The sequence below is a fragment of the Triplophysa dalaica genome, chromosome 7, assembly GCF_015846415.1.
Source record: "Triplophysa dalaica isolate WHDGS20190420 chromosome 7, ASM1584641v1, whole genome shotgun sequence".
Classification (NCBI taxonomy): Eukaryota; Metazoa; Chordata; class Actinopteri; order Cypriniformes; family Nemacheilidae; genus Triplophysa; species Triplophysa dalaica.
In genome coordinates, this window is record NC_079548.1 from 4,227,355 (window position 1) to 4,250,511 (window position 23,157).

At 39.5% G+C, this 23,157-nt stretch overlaps 2 protein-coding genes across 3 annotated transcripts in view; one reads left to right on the top strand and one right to left on the bottom strand.

The window, feature by feature from the left end:
* The window catches only part of glis2b (GLIS family zinc finger 2b), a 28,955-nt gene extending 8,888 nt beyond the window's left edge, over positions 1-20,067 (top strand). Inside the window, exons 1-7 of one of the 2 annotated variants that reach the window (XM_056753408.1) lie at positions 5,218-5,404; positions 13,402-13,606; positions 13,693-13,823; positions 15,549-15,734; positions 15,802-15,935; positions 16,669-16,787; positions 16,869-20,067. In XM_056753408.1, coding sequence (XP_056609386.1) covers positions 5,399-5,404; positions 13,402-13,606; positions 13,693-13,823; positions 15,549-15,734; positions 15,802-15,935; positions 16,669-16,787; positions 16,869-17,554 — 1,467 coding nt within the window. In that variant the 5' untranslated portion in view covers positions 5,218-5,398 and the 3' untranslated portion in view covers positions 17,555-20,067. Of the gene's footprint in view, positions 1-5,217; positions 5,405-13,401; positions 13,607-13,692; positions 13,824-15,548; positions 15,735-15,801; positions 15,936-16,668; positions 16,788-16,868 lie in introns of those variants that run through there. The other variant, XM_056753409.1, reaches the window with a different exon arrangement.
* Positions 20,068-21,199: 1,132 nt separating this feature from the next.
* Positions 21,200-22,613, bottom strand: pam16 (presequence translocase associated motor 16). The gene is made up of 5 exons (XM_056753450.1): positions 22,465-22,613; positions 22,054-22,138; positions 21,676-21,812; positions 21,497-21,562; positions 21,200-21,376 (listed from the first exon to the last, which is right to left on the bottom strand). Exons 1-5 carry the CDS (start codon positions 22,465-22,467, stop codon positions 21,287-21,289), a joined length of 381 nt encoding a protein of 126 aa, XP_056609428.1. The 5' UTR covers positions 22,468-22,613; the 3' UTR covers positions 21,200-21,286.
* Positions 22,614-23,157: the final 544 nt, after the last annotated feature.

Sequence of the window (23,157 nt, forward strand, 5' to 3'; positions counted from 1 at the left end):
TAAGTCAAATTACATCACTCCTCAACCTTTGAAGAGAACCAAAGCAGGCTGACATTACGCCCACCCTCATTCTCAACATTGAACCATTCACTTAGAAGCAAAAAACAAATGAACAAAAAATACACCAAGCAAAACAATGAGCTCTCACTTCAGTCTGGTTCCCACCATCCCAACCCTTTACTTTTTCCAAATCTCAGTGGTCTTTTTATTTGTTTCAGACAGGGAGAGAAATGCAGCGCGCCCTGCCCTGCGAGTGCTCACCCGGCCCTGTTATTGCACGCAGGAGTGTGTGGATTGCATCACTGTTTGTGGCTGGAGGCGGCAGAAATCAAAACGTTGGGAGGGAGGGTAGTGAGAGGAAAGACGGAAAGAGGAGCCAAGAACCCAGAGAAAGAGTAAATGATACGGAGTTGGAAAACCCATCTGTATTTGTACGTTTGACATGAGCGTGGGGTATAAGCCAGGACCTGACAGACTGTGAAAGCCAATAATTTTGGCGCAAACCAATATCGGTACTGTGAAAGATGCTTTTGGTTTATTACATAAGCGGCGTGAGAAAGTACATATATTTAACGAAAGACTGAATTGAAAACAGGCCTGTAGTTTTTGGACTTAAGTTTAGTACAATAAGAACAAAATATGCCGTTGTTGCAATTGGTCACCAAATAGAAATTCATCTATATGCTTTAGCTTAATCTTTCACTTTCTTTTAGGCTCTTTCTTTAACCAAGAAAAATAAGTATAAAGTTCTACATGTAAGAGAATATCTGTATCCGCATAACAGCCATAACAATATAGATGAAAGACATAATTGGGATCAATTCCAGATAAATTTTTCTAGCGTATTTGGTGCAAAAAATGACTTTCCTACTAAGCATTTTTGTCTTGTTTTTGGTAAAAAAATATCTAAAACTTCTTAAATCAATATACAATAACTTGACAAGAAAAGTGACCTAAGATATTTAGTCTTGTTTAAGGACAAATACTATAACGATGAAAGAAAACAAGAATTAGGGAAGTTTATGGTAAAAAACAAGCAATAAAATCTGCCGATGGGGCAGGAAAAATAAACTTTTTCTCAAGTACCTAAAGTTTATATTTATGACCTTATTGGCAAATTCCTTTGCTTGTTTTTACCATAAACTTCCCTAATTCTTGTTTTCACTCATCGTTAATGACGAAACACTGACAACCAATCAAAATCAATGGAAATTTATATTTACATTTTTTTATATAAATAAAAAACATGCTTAAAATATACATAACATTATCGTCCATTTTGCTGCCTACGTAATTTAGTTATCATAATTGTTAAAATTACCAGTTTAATAGATCTTGCAAAAACTTCATTTCTGTTTAGTTTTCATGTGTAAATGGCTAAAAATTCTTAAATCAAAATGCATTCACTTGTTTAAAAAAACATTAAGTCTTGTATTCATAAAAACCTGCAAGTAGGTAAGAAAAATACATACAATTTTGAAAGTTCATGCTTGACGTGAACGGGTCTCAAAGTGTTTGCTCATGAATGAGCTTGACTTTAACACCACCTCAGTGCCTAAGCTTGCCAAATGATTTTAATATGAGCTGTTCTGGGATCAGGTGAATGTGTCTCCTTGTGGAGTGTTGATAGATTCTCACTAATAGGACAACCGTGGCGTACGTTATTAAAAGTATTTCTCTCGTGTCTGTTTGCCGTCGCGTGTGTCTCTGCTTTGAGTTTTAGGCTCTTGTAATAAGTGCCACGTGTATGGCCTTTATGACGGGATGTCCTTTGTCACGTGTACGTACTAGCTGCACGTCAATACTATGTCATTTCGTTGTCAAAATAATCCTCATTTATTTTAGACGTAATAATGCAAATGAATTCTTTCCAATCGTTTTGATAAACACCAATTTAGGAGTAACAAAGGTCTCATTGTCATGTTTACAACTATTAAAGTATAAAGTATCCGTCTTATTCCTACCAAGGATCAGCTGATGGACACATATTGTGATTTTTTTTAATTGATATAAATCCAAGAGTGGAGTTTTTGATGCTTTGTGTTGGTGGGAACTGTCCGATATTACTGAATGTTTACTGCTAAGTGAATTTTAAAACAAGTTTATGAGTTTAGGTTACAGAGTGTTTTGTAGGATTCTTTTACAGCGATGACCGTTCCAGATGGAAACGATGGCAGAACAGGCAGTAATAATAGAAAAACAGTTTGTGGTGTAGTGTGACAAGCTCAAACCCGGCCGTGACCTCCGGTGACCTCCTGCACCCCAGGGTCACGTCAGGTCAACCTGCGGTTTATAATCCCACCTTAGGCTCTGTTTACTTCAGGAATGATGGATACAGAGTGTGAAATACTTGGTAACTGTGTTTTTTGGTTTCTCACACGCCTCAGTCAGCTAGTGAAGTTGAGTTTGGGGAAAGAAAAAGAAAAACAAGACTGACATGAATTCTGTAAACTTTACTTTAACATTTTTCTATAGTGAGTATTTCATTAACAAAAATGTGAAATTATAATTAAAGTAAATGTAATAAAAATATTTATATAATATTGAAGTTTTGATAAAATACAGGTTAATACCAAATATGAAGTATAAAAGGCCAGCCAAATTCCTCTTTTTCATCCTCTCTCCTCCAATGACTTGGCTTTATTCTGGTATCAACCACTTTTTAACATTCAATGATATTCCGATGAATGAAATCACATCTCACTTTAAACCATTGACTCAAAAGTATGTCAGATTAGTTAGATGGATCTCCACCTTCGGTTTATTGAAAAAATATAATACTAACTTAGTATCTTCGTCTCATTTTCAACTGCAAATGTCTAAAATGTATAATAAAACGAAGGAAATTTAAAACGGAAAGTGAAATGGCATAAGATATTAAATTTGTTTTTATGAAAAAATGCCAGTGGATTAGATAGTTAATTTAAATAAAGATTATTGAATCATGTTGAGTTTTTCTGACCTCAGTTGCTTTTGAACAAACGTAATTGAGGTTTTTTTCCCATAAAGAAAGACTACACATCTTAAGTAAACGTTGATCTTAATCGTGTTTTAAACGTTTGTAGACATTTGTACTTTCTTTGCGGAGTTCATCTTAATGTGCTGTGATGTGCTGGAATTTGTCAGATCGTTTAAGGGCTGAATGATCATAACAATGATTCATAAATCTTTTCCATCTTAATGGTCAATCGGTGTCGTTCTAACAAGTCATTGACATAACTTCCTAACTTTCCTCGGAGACGAGCACTACTTTGACTCTAGATGATGGAACGTTTGTTTATCTGCATCTGCTTGTGGTTCTTTTGGGTCGTACTTCCTTCATACAAGTATTTCTCTTTATCTTCCCTTCCTTCTTTTCCTCCCTTCTGTGAGGAATTCCTTAGTGTCTGAGATTTCTGTCTGGGGGCCGTTGGTGAGCTGCTGAATGACTTTCTATTGCGCTCCTTTACCTCTCTCTCTCTCTCTCTCTCTGCTCTCTCTCTCTCTCTCTCTCTCTCTCTGCTCCAAGACCCCCTAGTATCATAAGTATTTGACATATTAAGCAGTAAATGAACAAGCCTGTTTGAATTTCTTTGCACTCTAATACGTTTAAATACAAAAACACATCTTATATGAATGGTCCCAAAGGAAGCACCATACGTGTAGTTCATAGATAAAACAGTCCCAGAATGCATTGCGACGGGCTCAGTGAAGAAGTCAGCCGAGACGGAGGATGGCGTGTAAACAAAAAATACTATGAACATTGTATTCACAATGGTAATATTATATAAAACATTTAGTTTTTTATCACTATAATTTATATGAAATTATATATTAAATATTATCTATCTTTATATTTTATACAATTTTATTCTATATTTTATTTATTTATTTTTGCACGGTCCATGTTGAATTGCAGCCTTTGCAGACCATCTTAAACTATGTAACAGGTATTATTTTCAGTTCGGATGCTGCGATGGAAGTGCAATAACTCAAAATTTAAGCAACTAGGCAAGTGTTGTATTTTTTATAATTTTTAATTATTTAATTCTATTTTTCATTGATTTATTTAAGCATGGTACATGTTGAATTTTTGCCTTTGCAGACCATAATAAACCACACATCAGGTGTTATTTTCAGTTCGGATGCTGCGATAGAAGTGCAATAACTCAAAATGAAAGCAGCAAGGCAAGTGTTATATTTTTTGTAATTTTATTATATTTTTTATTTAATTATTTTAGCACGGTACATGTTGAATTGCTGCCTTTGCAGACCATCTTAAACTATGTATCAGGTATTATTTTCGGTTCGGATGCTGCGATGGAAGTGCAATAACTCAAAATTTAAGCAGCAAGGCATCTCTCTAGCGTTCTCCCTCTCCCACTTTTTAGAAACTGGACCGTTTTCACGGTTTGGCAGCCTTCTGCGCTTGGCCCTGCGGCTGCCGTTTCTCTCCTCGCCATGTTTATTCCTCGGTTTCTCCCCTTACTGAGTTTTGGGCATTTACGTAACATTGCCTACGTCTCGCTCTGCGAACGCTTTTTAACAGGAAGACAGAAAAAACAGGGCCCATTTTAGACTCCATTAGTGGAAGCTCCTCCGAGGTAAACAGATCGATTCTTGAGAATGTAAGAGGTGGAGACAGAGGCGATCCCAGCCTGGACCCTGTGAACTGTGCGGAGAAACACACAGTTTGAGGAAGGAGGGGGATGATTGGAAACCGGCAGGGGAGGGAGAAGAAACTCAGAGGAGAGTGAGCGAGAGAGAGAGAGAGAGAGAGAGAGAGAGGCCCTCTGGAGGCGGAGTGGAAACTGAGGTTTCCTGTCTGAGAAGACGACTGGCTGAAGGTGGGGGGGACGGAGGAAAAAATCTCTCAGCTTCTGGACTCAGTGTTATGCGTGTGTGCCAGGGGAGGAGGGGTGGGTGCACATTATGGTTTGGGCGTATGCTCGACAGGGGAGGTGTAGGGTCAGTGCGCCTTAGGGAAGAAAAGAGAGAGAAATATAAGATCTCACAAAAGGTTTTGTGAACAACAACGAATTGCAAGAAAAAAATCACCCACACATTTACTCACTACACATCCAAACTTGTAAAATGTAGCTTTAAGGAGCACTAGAGATGTATTCCAAATGCATACAACCCCCTCCCTTCCTCACCCTCGGTATGAACACTGAGCAGGTCTGGACACGGCCCTTTAAATGAGGGACATCTTTGAAGAAAGCTTCTCGTTTCAGGTGGAAAGTGATTTTTTTTTACCCGTGGTGTAGAGTTTCGGCCGGTTTCGTCACCTGCAGGTGGTGTCTGGTGAAACTCATGACTCCTGATACCCAAAAACATGACCACCTGCTGACCATCTGCATTTAAAGCCAGTGGGCCGCGTCCTCATTACATCCAGACTGAATGCAGTGGTGCTGTTGACATGAAGGTAGTGTGGGTCGCCTTATAAATATACATGAAATGAGGTCCGTCTTTAGTTAAACGATGAGGTTGATGATTCATTTGTTTTATTCATGCGTTGACTTTCTTTTTTCATGTTTCCTTGTTTCTGTTCGCCGTATTGAGCTGCTTATTGATGTAAGGTGGTAGTATACTTTTTTTTTGAGGTGTTTATTTTTTCATTGGGAATGACGCACAGTGTTGGGTGTAAGTGGTCACTAAGTATTTAGTTCATGTAATTGAATTGCTTAGTAAAGTAAGGGATTACATGTATTTTTCCTGTACAGTACAGTTAATTCTGATGTAATTAAACTAAATACTTTGTGTAATATACGTGGAATAGTGGAATCGACATCAAAATTCAAAGTCTAACTTTAAAATACGTGCTTTTATGTATAGTTCTCACATTTGTAAAACTTGTATTTTTATATTATTTATTTGAATAAATTAAGAGTTTTTTCTTGTCTTTTCTTGAATCACTTAACTAATCAAGGTTGATATAAGATATAGAAAGTAATTAGTAATAAGATGATTTTTGGAGAGAGTCATTTGTACAGTAATCTTATTACACTTTTGAATATGTAATTAGTAACTAGTGATTAATTACTTTTTCAGAGGAACTTGCCCAACACTGATGACGTCATACATTGTTTCGTAGATTTTCACATGGTGGACAAAAAAATAGGCAAAACAAATTTCCATTGACACTCAAAAATATACACTCTTAAAAAAGGTGCTTCAAAAGGTCAACCTTCAACCATTTGGTTCCACGAAGAACTTTTAACATTCTGTCTCACAAAAGGTTCTTTGCGTGACAATATGTTCTTCAGATTATAAAAAAGGAAGAAAGAGATGGTTCTTTAAACTAAGAACCTTTGACTGAATGGCTCTTTGTGGAACCAAAAATGGTTCTTCTATGGCATCGATGTGAAGAACCCTTTAAGAACCGTTATTTTTATGTCTACTGACTGTAGTGAATTCAATTGTAGGACTATGGTATGTAATTTTACTATAAACAAATTTGTGTAAAATCAGGTCCTTTACAGTTATGCAACTCAAGAACTAGTTTTAGCTCCACATTTTTCCACACTCCTTTATCGTACACTTAAAGGAACAGTTCACCCAAAAATGGTCCCCATTGACTCGACCATAGTCATTTTTATTCCTACTATGGAAACTGGGGACCATTTTTTTGGTGAACTTTTCCTTTAAAGTGTTTAAACGCTGTGCCAAAGATGAGAAAGCATCGCGCAGAAAGTGCATTTCTGTGTTTACGTATCAGAGCTCAGATTCGTGTTGTCAGAAACCTCACGGTGAAAGCTTTATCAGTGTCGGCATGTGAGCTCAAACTGGTTTGTGTATTTGCAGAGGATAAAGAGACCTCCTGTAGACGACCTCCCAGGGCTGGAACGCCGGGAATATAGAGTTACACTCGCTGTTCAGTACAAAGAAACTGCCGCTGAAAAACACATGCGCTTTCACACTCTCACACAGCAGCTGGAGTCATGAAACACACTTTCGTACACTCGCTGCTATGCACCAATAAATCCTGCTATCACCCGCGCTCATGTGCTGCACTTCAATACGAATGCTTTGGAAATAATGATCTGTTGACCGTTTTTTTTTGCGAAAGTCTAAAAACAACAAGGATACTTCAAGTTCATTTCATTAAGTATACTTTACATATACTTTATATAGTAGGTTTACTAATATCAGTGCAATAGTAGTATACTTGTAAGTGTGCTAGTTCAAATTTACTTGGGAATTAATTAGCGCACTTTTTATTTATAGAGTATATTTTAAGCATGCTTTTAGTGTAAACTAGTACACAACTAGTTTAAAACTACGCTATTTAGTTTGTACTGAAACTATGCTAGAAGGATGTAGCACATTTTTTGTTTATGCTTATACACTTTGAAGAATGCTCTTAGTAAACGTTTGCAAGTTTTCTTAACTTTAGGCTACTATTTATATATTTTTGGTCTTAGTTTTTTTTACATAAAATATAAAAGCATACTTAGAATACTTCTAAATACTTTTAATGAGAATATATCGAACAATAGATTAAGTACAAGTATAGGCCCAGTGCTCGAATTGAAGGGGGCTGGGGTGCTCCGGGATCCCCCATAAGGCATAAGGGACCCCCCTTAAGAAGTAAAAATGGACTTTGGGGGGTCCCTTAGGTATTTGTATTTGAGTAAAAATTAAGATGACAAATGTGATCAAATTCATGCAATGGATGTGGTAAATTTTGTGAATTAATTATTAACAACAATTTATATTAAGTGTGTTTAAGGGCTAGTTGTCATGTCTCTTTAAATTTGAAACGCTGTACATGTTGTTAATTCAATTCGATCACTGTATAGGCCAAACATTTTTTGTCAATAGATCTCAAGTATACTTAAGTCTATACTTCAGCATATATCTGAGAAGTACGTATACAGTTGATACCCACATAGTATACATTGTTAACCGAAATTAAAATCGGCACACTTGTGCCAATTCCAGTTTTTTGACTAGATGAACATCGTGGTACCGTTGATTTTAGCTCAGATTATAAATAAATCCACTCGGACATGACCTGCGGGCAGTAACTAAACATACTAACTGCATCCCGACCTGTAATATCAGGTTAATTGGGATCAGCTTTGTAGAGAAGCAATGTTTGACCTCATGAGGTCAAAGAAACCCACACCCTCCCATTGACCCTGCCACGTCCTGACCCTTTTCTTTGCCCACCATCACCCTACCCAGGAAACGGAAGGTCAGGTGACTTCCGCAGGGGGCGAGAGTCTGGTTAGAGGGGCGGTGAGGTGGCCTCTCGCTGCCGGGGTCACGCCGGAGGTACAAACCCTTTCATTCAGCGCCGCTTCAGCTGCTGTGGCCCGTGTTTACTCTGCAGGGGAGAGCGGGGAACAATGTTGCCTTTTAAAGCCTCGCTAACCTCGCAGCAGGGTTGCGATGTCTGCATGGGGCAAAGCAACACCCTCTCCCAAAACTTCACATCGGAGCGTTACCTCTTGGGTCCATCTCATCAAAGCACCTCCGCAGAACTCGCTACAAACTGTGCGCTTCACCACAGGATCTTAGTTGAGTTTGTTCACTGCAAAATAAATCAATAAATAGGTTTTGAACAGAAAAGATGCAACCATTTCTAAAAATAAAAACAAATTAAACTTAAATAGCGAAATAAGAAATAATAAAATGACAAAAGCACATAATTGTTAAGAAATGCAACTGAAAATAATATGAAAAATTTAAATAATGAATAAAATATTAAGAAAATAAAATAATAAAATATGTTAAAAATAAACGTTTTTAAAACTACTAACTAACTATTACAATGTCCTTAAAATGCAGTGTGTAATATTGCAGTGTGTGAGTGTAAGCAGTCTGCAGAGTTGTTAAATGGAAAGTGAACAAATAACAAAGTTGCAGAAAAATGAGTCGACTCTGAATCCCGCGAACGAGTCGTCTGTCGTTCTTATTTCAGTTCTGCGTCAGATTTGCGTCAGTGGTGTAATGACCGTCTACGTTCAATTTGCGACACTGCACGCGGTAGACCAATCACGGCAGACTAGACCACCTGACCAATCAGATAGGAGTAGGCTGACGAAAAGGAGGGGATTACACAGATGAATCGCCAGACGATCATTTGAGAATCAGTCAAGTAAGGCAACAATATCAGGCTATTATTAGAAAATGAAGTGTTTTTGCCCCGTGCATGGGCGTTAAATTGTTGTTGGACACTCCATAAACCAAAATAGGACCTTAAAAATCACAAATTATTTACTCTTTAAGAAAACTTAAATAAAACTATAAAATGAGTTTGTCTTTAGAAGTGTACGATTATAAAATAGACACTATTGAAACTAAAGCTAAGTGTGATTTATACTTACACATTTCTGGTTACGGAGGTGCTCTTATTGTTATAAGCCAATATCTGCTCATATTTATCTAATACTAAATGCCTTTAAGACTCACACAAGATTACATTTGTGTAAAGTTTGGATGATCTTTAACCCCGTCGGGATGAGACCATCCCACACCTGAGGAACTGATGTAATCACGTGACCCTTTAAATCTGTCACCCGTCAAAAAGAGAACAACTCTGACCTGTGTCACAGATTTATGAGCAGGTACTGTCGAGCGGACGGTGCACTTCCTCTCCATTGAGAGGAACATCTGAGACTCCTCCGGCTGGACTGTACCATTCCTGAGCGCTCTCGGAAGTCTCTGGGTGTGTGTGGGGAGGGGGGAGATGTTGGACGTGGAAGGTTGGGGCGGCTAATTAAAACAGGGAAGAGATGATTTATTACAGCTGTCCTTAGGCATGGAGCTGTAATGGTTTACACATGGAGCCATAACCCGAATGTGAGGAGGCCTTTTGTTACGGAGTCCTTGTGGATCGAGTCATGTGGTATGAAATCCAAAGTGGTCCTAAAATGATGGGTGCTTCTGTGGAGAAACAATAAATGGACGTCAACACGGTCTTTATCGATTCTTCTTTTGGAGAAGAAAAACGCAATAACATTTATAGAGGAATCAAACATTTGCTGCTTGAATATTTTTTTGTTTTTGTAATAATTCATTATTATTAGTCGCCCTTTTTGTTTGTCACTAGGTTTTGCAAATATCTAACCCATAAAAAGCAAGTGACTGTCAACTTTCACAATATAAAATCAATAAACAAGTACAGTGTTTTTCCAAAAACAGTCAATTTGGAAGGAAAGCAAGGCAATGCAAGTCACTTAAGAGTGCATTCCAAATGCATCAATGCAAATGTGATTCAACAAAACTGCATTTCCCATGATTCCGTGTGGCAGCAGAGCTTCTGTCTTGGGTTCAGACACACCTTAAGCGGTTCATCGGGGTCGCTGGGTTCACTAGAAAACTACACACAGGTGTGTTAACTAAACTAAACTCGGCAGGACGGAAAAATAAACAAAAGCAACCGACTCTTGTCGTCAGATGAAATCTAAAACCTTGCGACTTAATCTCTTCAACACAATCTTGATATAAAGATTCATCTATCCGAAGTGACTTCAACGTCGACAGCAGTGATCAAAAGTGAGGTTCAACTTCGGACAACTTCCCACTTTATTCAGATATTTTATCGAAGATGCATTCAAAAGATTAGGAGACTTGACAAAGAATTTATAAAAACAAAACAAAAGAATAAAAGATCAACAAATATAAACAGATAAAATTGTTGGCAATGTTTGCCTTCTTTTTGTTTTTTTTGTATAGAATAAAATAGATTTTATCTGATATGCTAAGGGGTCGACTTTGTGTCATCGTTCAATAAATACCTTCACACATATTTTTAAATTGTAGAAATTTTATAAATCCTCTTTTTATAAATAATGTCTGAAAGAAATTTATTTTCTATTGACATAATAAATCCATGTTATTCCTCCCCACTACTTGACTTTTTACCATCTGATCACTTTTAAAACCATTTTCACACTGTAATATTACAGACATACGCTTTGACTTTTGAACTGATAAGGTCTTTTATCTTAAGACTTCACAGACAGGAAAAGGTGATAAATACATTTCTCTCTATATTGACCCTTAATGGCATGAAAATCATTAACTAAACCCTTAACAAATCCCTAACCCCACCTGAAAGAGCTCAAGTTCACTGTGCAAATGTAACCTCGCCGTTTCGGGACACTGAAACCAGACCGCAGATTGCACATTAACTTCTCCTGTGACGCAATACATTTATTCTCATTTTTGTCGACATTAGTTGCTGTAACACAATCTATCTGATCCTACTGGCACAGCATCAAAGACTCAAAACTGGACGCTTTGAGAACTGCAGGGGAAAAGAGGAGGGGCAGGACCGCGCAGATCATTTCAGGACACATTGAAGATGCTCTGTGTGTTTGTGTGTGTGTTGATAATGCGTCTCTGTGTTTCTGACAGCACTTATCTGTTGATTATTGGCCCGTCGGCTCGGGCCCCTCTGCGGTTTGTTGAACTCCGTGACCCCTGCCTTGACCTCGCAGACCTCCCTCATGCGGATACAAGCTGAAATCTCTCAAAGCACGCATTCTGTGGGACTCGAGGCATGTGTGTGCGGGTCATTTGGGGTCCATGCGGGGGTCACGCAGGAAGAGATGTGGGCACAGAGGTGTGTTTGTGTGTGAAGGAATGTGGAAACTGTAATGGGTGTAATTGCCTGCTTGCATTGTGTGGAGAAAATGTGCATGTTTGAGTCTGAAAAGAATGAGAGAGCTAGTGGAAGTAATTGTGTAAGATCTGGGATGTTTATTCAGGGGGCTGTGTGTGTGTGTGGTTTAGCAAGACAATGGGAGAGGAGAAAGCAAACTTGAAAGCAGCTCTAAGTGTTCCTAATGAGAACAGCGGGTTTAAAGAGACGTGCATGTGTGATTTTGTATGCATCAAGTGTGTTTGACATGCTCAGGTGTGATCCGTAAGATGCAATTTTATCGTCTGGGTTTGTATCTACACTGTTTGTACAGATAAATTTGGGTGGTTTATTCGAGTATGTTATTAGGATTCTTCTTTTAGGGTCCAGTGTGATATTTAGCGACATCTAGCGGTGAGGGTGTGAATTGTAACCAATGGCTCGCTCCACTTCTCACTTTGGAAACACTACGGGGGCTGACACAGGACTAAGATGTCGTTACGTTTTTGTTTCTTTGCCGAAGGAGATAACATATTTATGAAACGCGTGTTTGTCCGTTTAGGGCTACTGTAGAAACAACATGGCGAATTCCATGTAAGGGGACCCGCGGTGTATGTAGATAGAAATAGCTCATTCTAATGTAATAAAAACGTAACGCTTCATTATGAAAGGTTTTTATACACCCCTGAAGACATAGTTGTGTATATTATATTGCATTTCGGTCAATAGATCGTGCAAAAATTATACATAGCAGCTTTTAAAAAGAGGAAAGTATACTTAATTCAAAAATGTCAATGATTCGTAGCCTGTTAACTCTCATCCGTTCCGTATACGGGACACCTAAGTTTTTGTCGTTATTTTTGACAATAAACCTAACGACTTACCTTTACTTTTTTTTGTGTGTGTGATTTTTTAAAATCTTTTTCAAACGAAACCAAACGTAAGTCTGTATTCCTGTATTTATAATTTAGATTGTATTATAATACATAATTTCTCTATTTAAGACTTCATGAGTTATCGCCATTTTAGTTCAAACATGTGTTTTCATATGTAGGCTCAAAAAGGCTCTGACAGTTAACAGGTTCAAATATACTTAATTTGTACTGTCATAACGACACGTTTATTCGGCCTACATTTGTACTCAATCTTTTTAAGCAAGTAAAATTAAATGTGTAATGAATTATTATATATATATATATATATATAAAAGTATGCAGGACTTGTAGTTGTGTTTGATATTTTTCATCGAGCAGCCTACCTAATACCTAATAATAACAAAAACTATAAGACTAGTAGTTTGGTAAGATTATACTTCAAAGTGTACTTTCGTAAACTAAAAAGTGGTCTACGTGGATTAAGCTAGTAAACTAGTATAACAGTATCACGTTGAAGTTTTCCTTTAGTATAGATGCAGTACAAACGAAAAACAGTTCTAAACTAGTTGTGTACTTGAAGTGTGTTGCACTCGAAGTGCACCTGAAGATACACTTTTAAAAAATATAAAGTGGACCAATTTAGTCCAAAGTTGTAAAATAGTTCACTACTAGCACATTGATATGAGCATACTTACTATAAAGAGTACATTCAAATATAAATGAACTTTATTTAAGTACACTTAAGATGAACTTGAAGTATGCTGATGTCCTCCTCACCGGTATAGCGGATTTAAAGAATAACGATGTAATTTGATGTTCGCTATAGTTCTTGACCTTTCCATCATGTTTTGTCAGAAAACTGAAACTGTTATTCATGTTCATGTATTAACATTGCTCAAAGTCGTCAGGATCATGAGTGTATATTTCACCTCCTCTCTCTTCTCCGTGAAGGTTGAGGGCTCAGGACCACATGCTGTCATGCTGTCCTTAGATGAGCCGCTGGACCTCAAAGTGCCGAAGGGGCGGGTCAGTGGGCGGGACAGAGGCGCCAGGTCTCCGTCCTCTCCCATACATGGCAAGGGGGCCGGGCAGCTACGCATGGCAGACGACGGTACAGCAGTCATCGTCCCAGGGTCTCCTGATTCCCCACATGCAGGTAAGTACGTCATCACAGCAAACATTACAACTTTACGTACGGTGTAACAAGTATAACATACACGTGTGTGATATGTGGACGCGCAGGTGTCCTGCAGGGCAAGTCCGAGACCCCCACACCCCCCGCTGTGGACCTCAGCATGTCACCGTCCTCACGCAACACCACCTGTTCTCCAGATCTCACCAACGGACACTGCTCGACCCCCATCTTCCCCGGGGTGAGTTACCCGAGAACCTCATGTGGAAACACAGTAACATACTATTAATATATGCATTTAATAATATACATATACACCTTTGGGAAAAATAAGAGATCCCTACAGTTTTAAGCAAAGTTGTGAATAAAATCAGGCTTATTTCATCATATATTCGTTTTTTAACAGATCCTATAAAATACACATTAAAATATGTATTGATGGTCTCAGCGGCAACAACACAAGGAGCCCTAACCCGCTTTTTAACAAAAATTATGAAATTTGCGCTTTTATCCAAATCAACTTAAATAAATGATATGTGGCCCAAACGTAACTTCCGGTAGACCTCTGCAAAGAAACAATAACAGTTGAGTACTTTTAATTTAATTTAATACAATTAATATACAGGAAAATATTAATATGAACATAAATTGAATCTGACTTTGGATAAAGCGTCTTCCAAAATTCAAAGAATGTAAAAGAAAATTTAAATGTTTAATGAAGGTAAAGGGGGCTATTTTAGACACATCCTTTGAACATATTTATATGGTAGCCAATATGAAAAAAAAGAATGAAAGTGTTGAATAAATGACTATGCTTACAAGCAGTCTATGAAGTCCAACATCTTGTTTGTGCATGCAGACACACCCTCAGGTTTCCTCCTTTAAGTGACCAAACAAGAGAACTAAAAAAACAGTTATTAACATGAGAACATTAAATGATCCTCCTCAACACCCTCAACACGAGACATTCAGATATTACCCTCAGTGACCCAGATCTGGGCGGGGTTGTAATCTCATCAAATGCCCCCTGTGTGTCTTCACACAAGCATGCCTCTCAGTTCATGAGCTGGCGTACGGGACGCCGGGTTAAATCAGATTTACGGCGAGGTACAGCCACACAGAGTTCTTTCTGCCTAATTCAATTCTCTCACAATTCAATTGGGATCCTGCTGGCTGTGCCCGGTTACTGTGAGTCATGCCATCTCTTCCAGGGGGTTCAAGAAGTGATAAACAGTGGCTCTTATGTGGTCAAGACATCGATGATGGCACAGCTGAGCTCAGAGCGAATCGGACGTGTTTTCTGGGATTTTCCATCTTGAGCATTTCTCAGAAAGCTGAACGCTTCCCAGACAGATTCAAGGCCACTGTCGGGTTCCCAGATAGCACAGGTACTAGATCTGGAGATCTGGAAAACATCTGCCTTGTGAAAACATCTGCTAAACATCTTAGAAAGAGCTGTTGTACATCCGTTCTAAATCATACACATCTTACAGACGTCTTCTGGAGGCCTATATGACATCTGACAGCAGACGTCTCAGAGATGTAGGGCCGATGACCAAACAGCATCTTGCAGATGAAAATGTACGTGTGCTATCAGGGTTTAGAGTCATCATCACTGCTTTTATCGTTAACCGACCAATATTATCTTACTTTGGCAACTTGCAAGCGGATTGACAAAAACCTACTGTGTCTTCCTCACTCGATCTCTTTCAATTCAGACGTCTGTTCTCTTGTAGAAAGCGAGGCATTATCTCAGAACAGCACAGCTGGAGGCAGAAACGGGCCGAAAATGCTCAACAAAATGCTCATAAGAGCCTCATGCTGGGAGGGCCATTACCGAACACGGCCCTCCTGCGGTTCTGCCGTCACCGTCACTTTAACAATCACTCAACCGCTGGCCCGGTGTAAACAGACACAAACCAGGCATTAAATACATTTAACAACGTCACACGTTTGTATTTCGCAGGACTCGGCTCACATCCGCTACGTGGAGGGCGGGTCCACATCTCAAGCCTTCCAGTTCTTCCTTCCCATCGGAGGAGGAGGAGGAAGACTTCACCTGCCTTCCTCGATGTTCATACGCCAACCAAAGGACACGCGATCTTCTCCGGATCTCTCCGCCGACGAACAGCTGGCCTGTCGATGGAGGAAGGTGAGAAGCGAACCTGTTAACGCAGAAGGTTTTCATGAGGGTTTTTACAACGGTTTTCTTCTCGCAGTGCCACCTGCTTTTCGACTCTTTGCAAGACTTGGTGGACCATGTCAATGACTTCCATGTGAAGCCCGAAAAGGATACTGGGTACTGTTGCCACTGGGAGGGGTGTTCACGGAAAGGGCGGGGCTTCAATGCCAGGTGTGGTATCTAATTTTTACCTGTCGACACAAACACACTTAAAAATTGTTGTGTAAAAGTTTAACTTGCTGAACTGTTTACTCATTATTTCAGATCAATTTGATAAAATACAACCTATTTTACAGGATACACCTACTCAACACTGGCCGAAATGTAGAACAGCAAGTTGAACTTACTTGTAAAACCAAATTAAATGTAATGTTTTTTAACTGTGTTTATTGACCCTTAAAGCACACACACATCTGGGAGACGTCTGTGTGATGTCTGCATTTTTTAATAGTTTGCTAATCTGCAATACGTCTCTGAGATGTCTCCAGTCAGATGTCATATAGACATCTAGAAGAAGTCCGTAAGGTGTTCATGATTTCGAATGTGTGCAAAACAGTTCTTTTAAGACGTTTATCAGATGTTTATACACAGCAGATGTTTTCCAGATCTTTAGCAGACATATACCAGACGTACCTGTGTGATATATGTATTAATATATTTTCGATTATTTTCTCACCCTTATTCTGTTACAACTGTGCCAATTTAGCAGTCCATTTCAGAGAATTGTGGAGGTAACGATTCTCAGTAAACAATAACTTAATTGGCTTGAAGAATTGGAGTTGTATGGACTATTTTAAAGCTACTTTTTATATTTTGGGGGAGAATTATTCGCTTCATAAGTCTTAATGCTAATCTTTAGATTTGTCTCAACATCCTTTAATCATCTATTTCTCACCATCGGTAGGTACAAGATGCTAATCCACATCCGCACTCACACCAACGAGAAACCTCACCGCTGTCCCACCTGCAACAAGAGCTTCTCACGTCTGGAGAACCTCAAGATACACAACCGTTCGCACACAGGTCAGCGTCACATCTCGCCTGGTGACGGTACAAGTACGTGCCGTACGTGTAAGACTCGCTAACCCGCCGCTTGTGTTTCAGGAGAGAAGCCCTACATCTGCCCCTACGAGGGCTGCAACAAGCGCTACTCCAACTCCAGCGACCGCTTCAAGCACACCCGCACCCATTACGTGGACAAGCCCTATTACTGCAAGATGGTGGGCTGCCTGAAACGCTACACAGACCCCAGCTCCCTGAGGAAGCACATTAAGGCTCACGGGCACTTCGTGGCGCAGGAGCACGGAGTTGCGGGAGGGGTGGGCTCAATGATGAAACCGGGGGCGGGAAAAGAATCCGAGCTGACTTACATCAACGGCGCCCACATCATCATTCCTGGGGCGGCAGCTGCTCTCCTGGGCAGCCACGGTCTTCAGGGTCTGGGAGGCTCCCTCCCCCTGTCGTCCCGCCCACTGGACCTGAGCAATCTGGGCTCCCTGAGCTCCCCTTCAGCTGGACTCGGCGGGACGCCCATTCTCTCCTTCGGCGGCTCTCCGCTCGGCCTGGCCAAACCTCCCCTGCTGTCTCATACCTTCTCGTCTTCCGCGCTCGGGCTACCCATGGTGCCCCTTTTGGCCTCGGAGCGCAGGGACCAGGGCAAGGCCAGAGGTGAGGAGGACGAGATCCACGGGGGCGTGCTCAACCTTTCCACGGGAGCGTCCCATGACCCCCTGTCTTGGGTAGTTATTCCCTCTGGCCAGGTCGTGTTGAAGCCAGCTGTGGTCAACTGAGCCCCGCATTCCATGGCAGGGGTGGGGGCGGGACAGGGGCAGAGGTCAAAGGCGAGCATGTAGGGGGTTTTCACGAAGCAAATGCAGTCGCAATCTTCTTTAACTTTTAACTCCCGAGTTCAGTTCTTGAATGTTGAGGTCGTGTTCTGTGGTAACAGCCAAACAACAGTGGCGACACATTCATCTCCGTTCCATGCTCCTTTACTCCTTCTTATCTACACTCTTTCTTTTTGTTCACTTGACAGCAGTCTTACAAATCTGCGCTCTTGCTTCAAGGGTCCATTTCCATGTATTTATATCTAAGAGTTGTTTATGGACGACAGTGTATGCAATGCACTGATCTTATGTTTGTATTCTACACGAACCAATGCTCCGAACGAACAAACCCTCAAGCCATTCCGTAAAAAAGTGAGCTAGAGATCTTTCAAATAAACTCATCTACCCGGGGCAGGTCAAGTTAGCTAACAGGTGCTGAGTTTGGTTATCAAGGAGCATGTCCGTCATCCCTGAACAGACATTAATACATCGTCCACCTCGGTCACCCGCAAACGTACCCCCTTAGCTCACTGCATTTGCTGCTAGCTGTGACGCAGCAATATTGTTTCGGTTTAAGAATAGACAAAGCATATGGACGACAGTCTGTCCTCTAAGGGGGCACGGAAAAGAAACCTTGACCAGTTCCGTTGTGTTTTACAGATTTACCGACACAAAGATCAGAGTCACTGAGTTTTAAGGCTGACAAGGGCACTACGTAGGAAAAAACACCGCTGTTGCCATCTAGTGGCTGCGAGATGTACCACACGCTTTGTGCCGGATCTGACAGTGTCGTTGTCCTGTATTCCAGTTGCACAGCAGGACACACAAGATACAGTTGATACTGAATGTTCATCTTTTTCTACAAGCCAAGAGGCTCTGACAATACACCAATTTGGGTGTGTAACAAAAAATAAACACTTCTTTTAATGCAGTTTTCCTCCACATTACACAGTGTGCCAAATGTGACATAAACCCAGGTTAGAGTGAATACTTCGTAGTAAAGAACCAGACGTCTAGGCATTGAAGCATATATGAACATACACACAGTATATACATATGAATTGATTCAATTAAATACATTTTCCCCAAAGCATTATTGGTTTACGGTCTCTTGAAAAAGCCTCCTCTCCTGAACTCAGGCTCGTAACCTCCCGCGTCCGCTCTGGAGGAGTAAAACTGAAGTTTCTGTAACACATTTACATTCTTCATATAAAAGAACATTCCAATTGAAAGTATCCCACCGAAAAATCCCACTCCCCTAAACGTTTAATCCACTCAGAGACTTTTTTCATATGTTTATATTTCGTGGTTTTATTGTGGAAACTATACAATCAATGCATATTGTTTTACTGTCGTAATATTTTTGGACGTGACATTTCCAGATGTTGAAGTCGCTTCGGTTGTGCTCTCGCTGGCTTCTCTGTGCTCAGCTTTCTCCAGCCCAGGCGTCGACTCTCAGCCTATTGAGATCAAACATTTTATCCAATACTTTAGGTATTCAGGTTCACTTAAGTAGACATGAAAAACTGTACAAACACATATAACACATGTTGCATCCCCGACATACATGACAGGTGTGTTTGTGCTACACGATCCACATTTTACTGCAAAGGATTGAAATTGTTTACCACAACCAAGTCAAAAATGTAAATGTGTTGACATTACCAGGGTGTACCGTGCGAAACAAGTCCATCTTTCTCTGTCGCTCCTCACACACGGCTTCTGTTGCTGGTTGGAGAAAGCTGACGATGACACAGACCTCTCCAGGTCTACATCAATGTTCAATATCAAATAAGCTGTTAAACCTTTAACCCTTTGAGCACTCTGGAGTCCAAAGCCTTAAAACAACAGCGCATTTGTGTAAAGATGCTGAAATTACTGCAATTGTTCGAGACTTAAGCAATAAATATGTAACGGCAGGGATGATGTTATATATTTACATTTCAACATTCTGTGCAGTAAAACCCATCAGCGTTGTCCGACTCGGTAAATATATGGTACGGTAAACAAAACAAAAAATGTAAATAATCAAATTGCAACAAGTGAAATTATTCGAGCTTAAGAACCTACTCGTGTCTAAAAAATGAACAGTTCACAGAGATGCACAAAGGGTTAACAAAAAAAAGACTATGGCCTGGAATGGCCGGTATTCATTTGTATTTTTTCCTTTTTTTGCACATTTTGAGATATTTTAATATCAATATTTTGATTTTTTTTCCAAGTGCCTTTTATGATAGTTGAAAAGTAGATGTAATACAGTATATGAAAAGTAAATATATATATATATATAAATATCTATTTTTCCGCCATCATGTTCTGAAGTTGAACATGCAGAACTTTAGGGCTGTACTCCAGTCTCCAGTTGGTACATCATAGCTGTGTTCTCCTGTTTTAGAGGAATTTTATTACGATATTGATAAGGACGTCAATGAAAAGAAATGAAACTAATGTTTAATAAATTTGCATTTGATATACTGTTTTGTTGCGTCTTTTGTTTGGCTATCCTTGAGTTCTGCATTGGTAACAAGGTACAGATAAAGGTTTTCAACAAGTGACCTCAGATGGGAAATGTATTGTTGATGCATCTGATTAAAGTTTGGTATAAAAAAAGAATAATGTCTCCATTGTAAATACAGTCATATATAAATATCAGTTTTTATTTACAAAGGAAATTAACAGATGCCTTCATAAGCAGATCTGAAAACGTTGGAAACAATGAAGAATTTTTATTTTCTTCGGTCACATTTTATTTTAAGGTCCATTTTTCGGCTTTAGTAAACTATACGACTTTTTTTTAGTTAACTCTTAATTTGTTGCTTAATAATAGTAAGTAAGGTAGTTGTCAGGTTAAGGTATTGTGTAGGATTAGGGATGTAGAATATGGTCATGCAGAATATGTGCTTTTGAAGTACTTATAAACAGCCAATATGCTAATAATAGGCATGCTAATAAGCAACTAGTTAATAGTGAGAATTGGTCCTTAAACCAAAGTGTTACCTTTTTTATATAACCAGAAGTTCTACTGCTATGCCCAAAAGTTTTTGGAACATTGGGTAAACAAGCCGCAGTAATGATCGCACACAACGGAGATACCTAACGGCAATAAAACATATCATCCTGTAACTTACACCGCTCACAATCCTGGTCCTGCTAACACAACGGACAGATTCTAGAAGAAACATTACAGCATTTGTGATGTATCGATATCGTTAACCATAGAAAAATCATTGGGAATATTTCCTCTTTTTTTAAAAGCAAAAACTTTAATTCACATACAGTGGAAAAACACAGCAAAGCTCTTGAAACACTTAAACCATCCTCACACCTCTGCCCATAAACCTTTACAGTTAGCGCATTAGCTCAAGTGCATTTTTAAGTTCTTTACTAAAGCAGACTGTGAAATCATTTCTGTGGCGATCAGTTCAAAATTGTGTTTGTAGGTGTATGGATGAACAGATAATACTTGAATATTATTTAAAGAAAATATTTCAAGCCAGACTGTATATTAAGCGGAAAATCTAAAAAAATTGCATGAACTTCATATTAATCCTCTCCATACCCAGAAAACACCCATTCATTCAACGTTAAGAAACGACAGTCATTGTAATGTACAAAAAGAAAACACTTTATTGAAGTTCTGGGTCATAATTACAGTTGGAGGGAGGTTGGTGAGGCTCATGTTTGTTGGTCGGATGGTTATGTTTGCTGCTCTTGGCCTGATGGTTTTGATGGGTGTTGTTGTTGAATGGACAGTTCTTCATCCAGACGCTCTTTAGCTCTCACCACCTACAACAAACCACCACAAATACAGTTTTTTAAACAGTGCTACATCCTTTTCGGTGCTTGTGTTAATAGAATAACACAAAAGTTGTGTCTCTAGCATCACAAGTGATGCGACAACGTTACCTTAGACTGAAGATAGAATGAGCCGCCCACAGCTCTGTCATTGGCTTTAAACAGATGCTCATAATTCTAAAGGGATCATAAAATCGTGTGTTTTCATTAGTATGACGCGTGCGGTGAACGCGCACATTACACAGATGTGATGTACAATAAACGTATTCATATTTCTGGTTATCTCTTACCTTCTGTATCTCCTCTGGTGTTAATGTGGAGATGTTCAGTATCTGTTGGGCTTCTTGTACCGTCATACCCGTGAAGCTGGACGCAGCCGCAGAATGTCTGCCTGCTTGACCTCTGGCCTGAGCAGCCGCCTGACTCGCTGCATTCACAGAAACTTTACAGTTACTGGACATTTGTGTTAAATAATACATCACTAGCAAGGTTAAACTAATCATATCTCCAATTTGACATTTAGTGGATATTTTGTTTAAGTAATAAGATGCATGATCTGAGAGATTTACAAGATGTTGAGAACATAATAAACTTTAACATCAATTGATAAACGTGACATCGTTAATAGATTAACATCAATGAATTATTAATACTTAATATACAGTTACCTGCAAATTCTTGCCGCAGAGCTCGTGCGAAAGCTCGCCCGACCACCTGAGCCCCCATCACAATAATCTGAGCCAGATACTTCGCCTGTTCACACAACACAACCATTTGACCAAATGACATACATGTTGCTATAAACAAATGTACAGACATCAGTAATCCACACATGTATTTGTCTCGTGTCTTTAACCGTGTCACCCGATTTACATATATACTATAATACGCATTTGTTAACCGTCCATATTTCATAATAAACCATATACGTTACTGATGTAAATAGGAGGACAGTGCAATACAAGGTTGTTTCATAATATCCCTCTGGAAAGATCGAGAACATCCATGCGTGTTATAGATTGCACCTTAGATAAACGTCATATATGTTTGTGTATACGTTAAATGAACATTAAACATACCATCTGTGCTGTGACGATATCAAACACGCAGATCAGACATTAGATTTCACGTGTACGGTAACTCCATCAAGGTTGAGCACACACATGACAAATCATCAGAGAAGAAAACCCTGATGCTCCACACTGACGCCTGCTGGATGGAGAAGAAACCATGGAAACCGCATCGGCCGCGGGATCGTGGATCGACGCCGCCGCCATGTTTGAAAGGGCAAATTTGCCGAGTGAACCATAGATATGAAGTAAACGGGGAGCTGTGATATTTCTGTATAAAAATCAAAATATCTTTTACATTTCTCCATCGATTTCATTAGTTTAAGTTCTGCGTGGAGTACGTACGTTCTTCTGCCTCTTGTATCTGTAACTTTTTGTCACGCACTGTCGCACACTGACACCTGCTGGACGGAGGACGGCGAGTTTTGTAGCTACACATGATCACGCAAATGTGCGTTTGATATAGGTTACACAATTATTCGTAATTTTTCAAATGTACACTAAAATATTGTACTTGACACATTTGTGAGATTGTTCAACTTAATCTTTATCAGGGAGCCAACATCAGTTTGAGTACTACATGAAATGTGCTTTATGACCACACACAAGAACGACTTATTTACACCTTTACCTGTTTGGAGAGTCATCAGGATGCCAGATAACGCACGCACTATGTTTCAAATTACATTGTGGTGACTAATG

Coding starts and splice junctions, on each gene's coding strand:
- pam16 (XM_056753450.1), bottom strand. Junction 21,563..21,675: donor CACCAGAGGAGATACAGAAG/GTAAGAGATAAC, acceptor TGATCCCTTTAG/AATTATGAGCATCTGTTTAA. Junction 21,377..21,496: donor CATTCTATCTTCAGTCTAAG/GTAACGTTGTCG, acceptor GGTTTGTTGTAG/GTGGTGAGAGCTAAAGAGCG.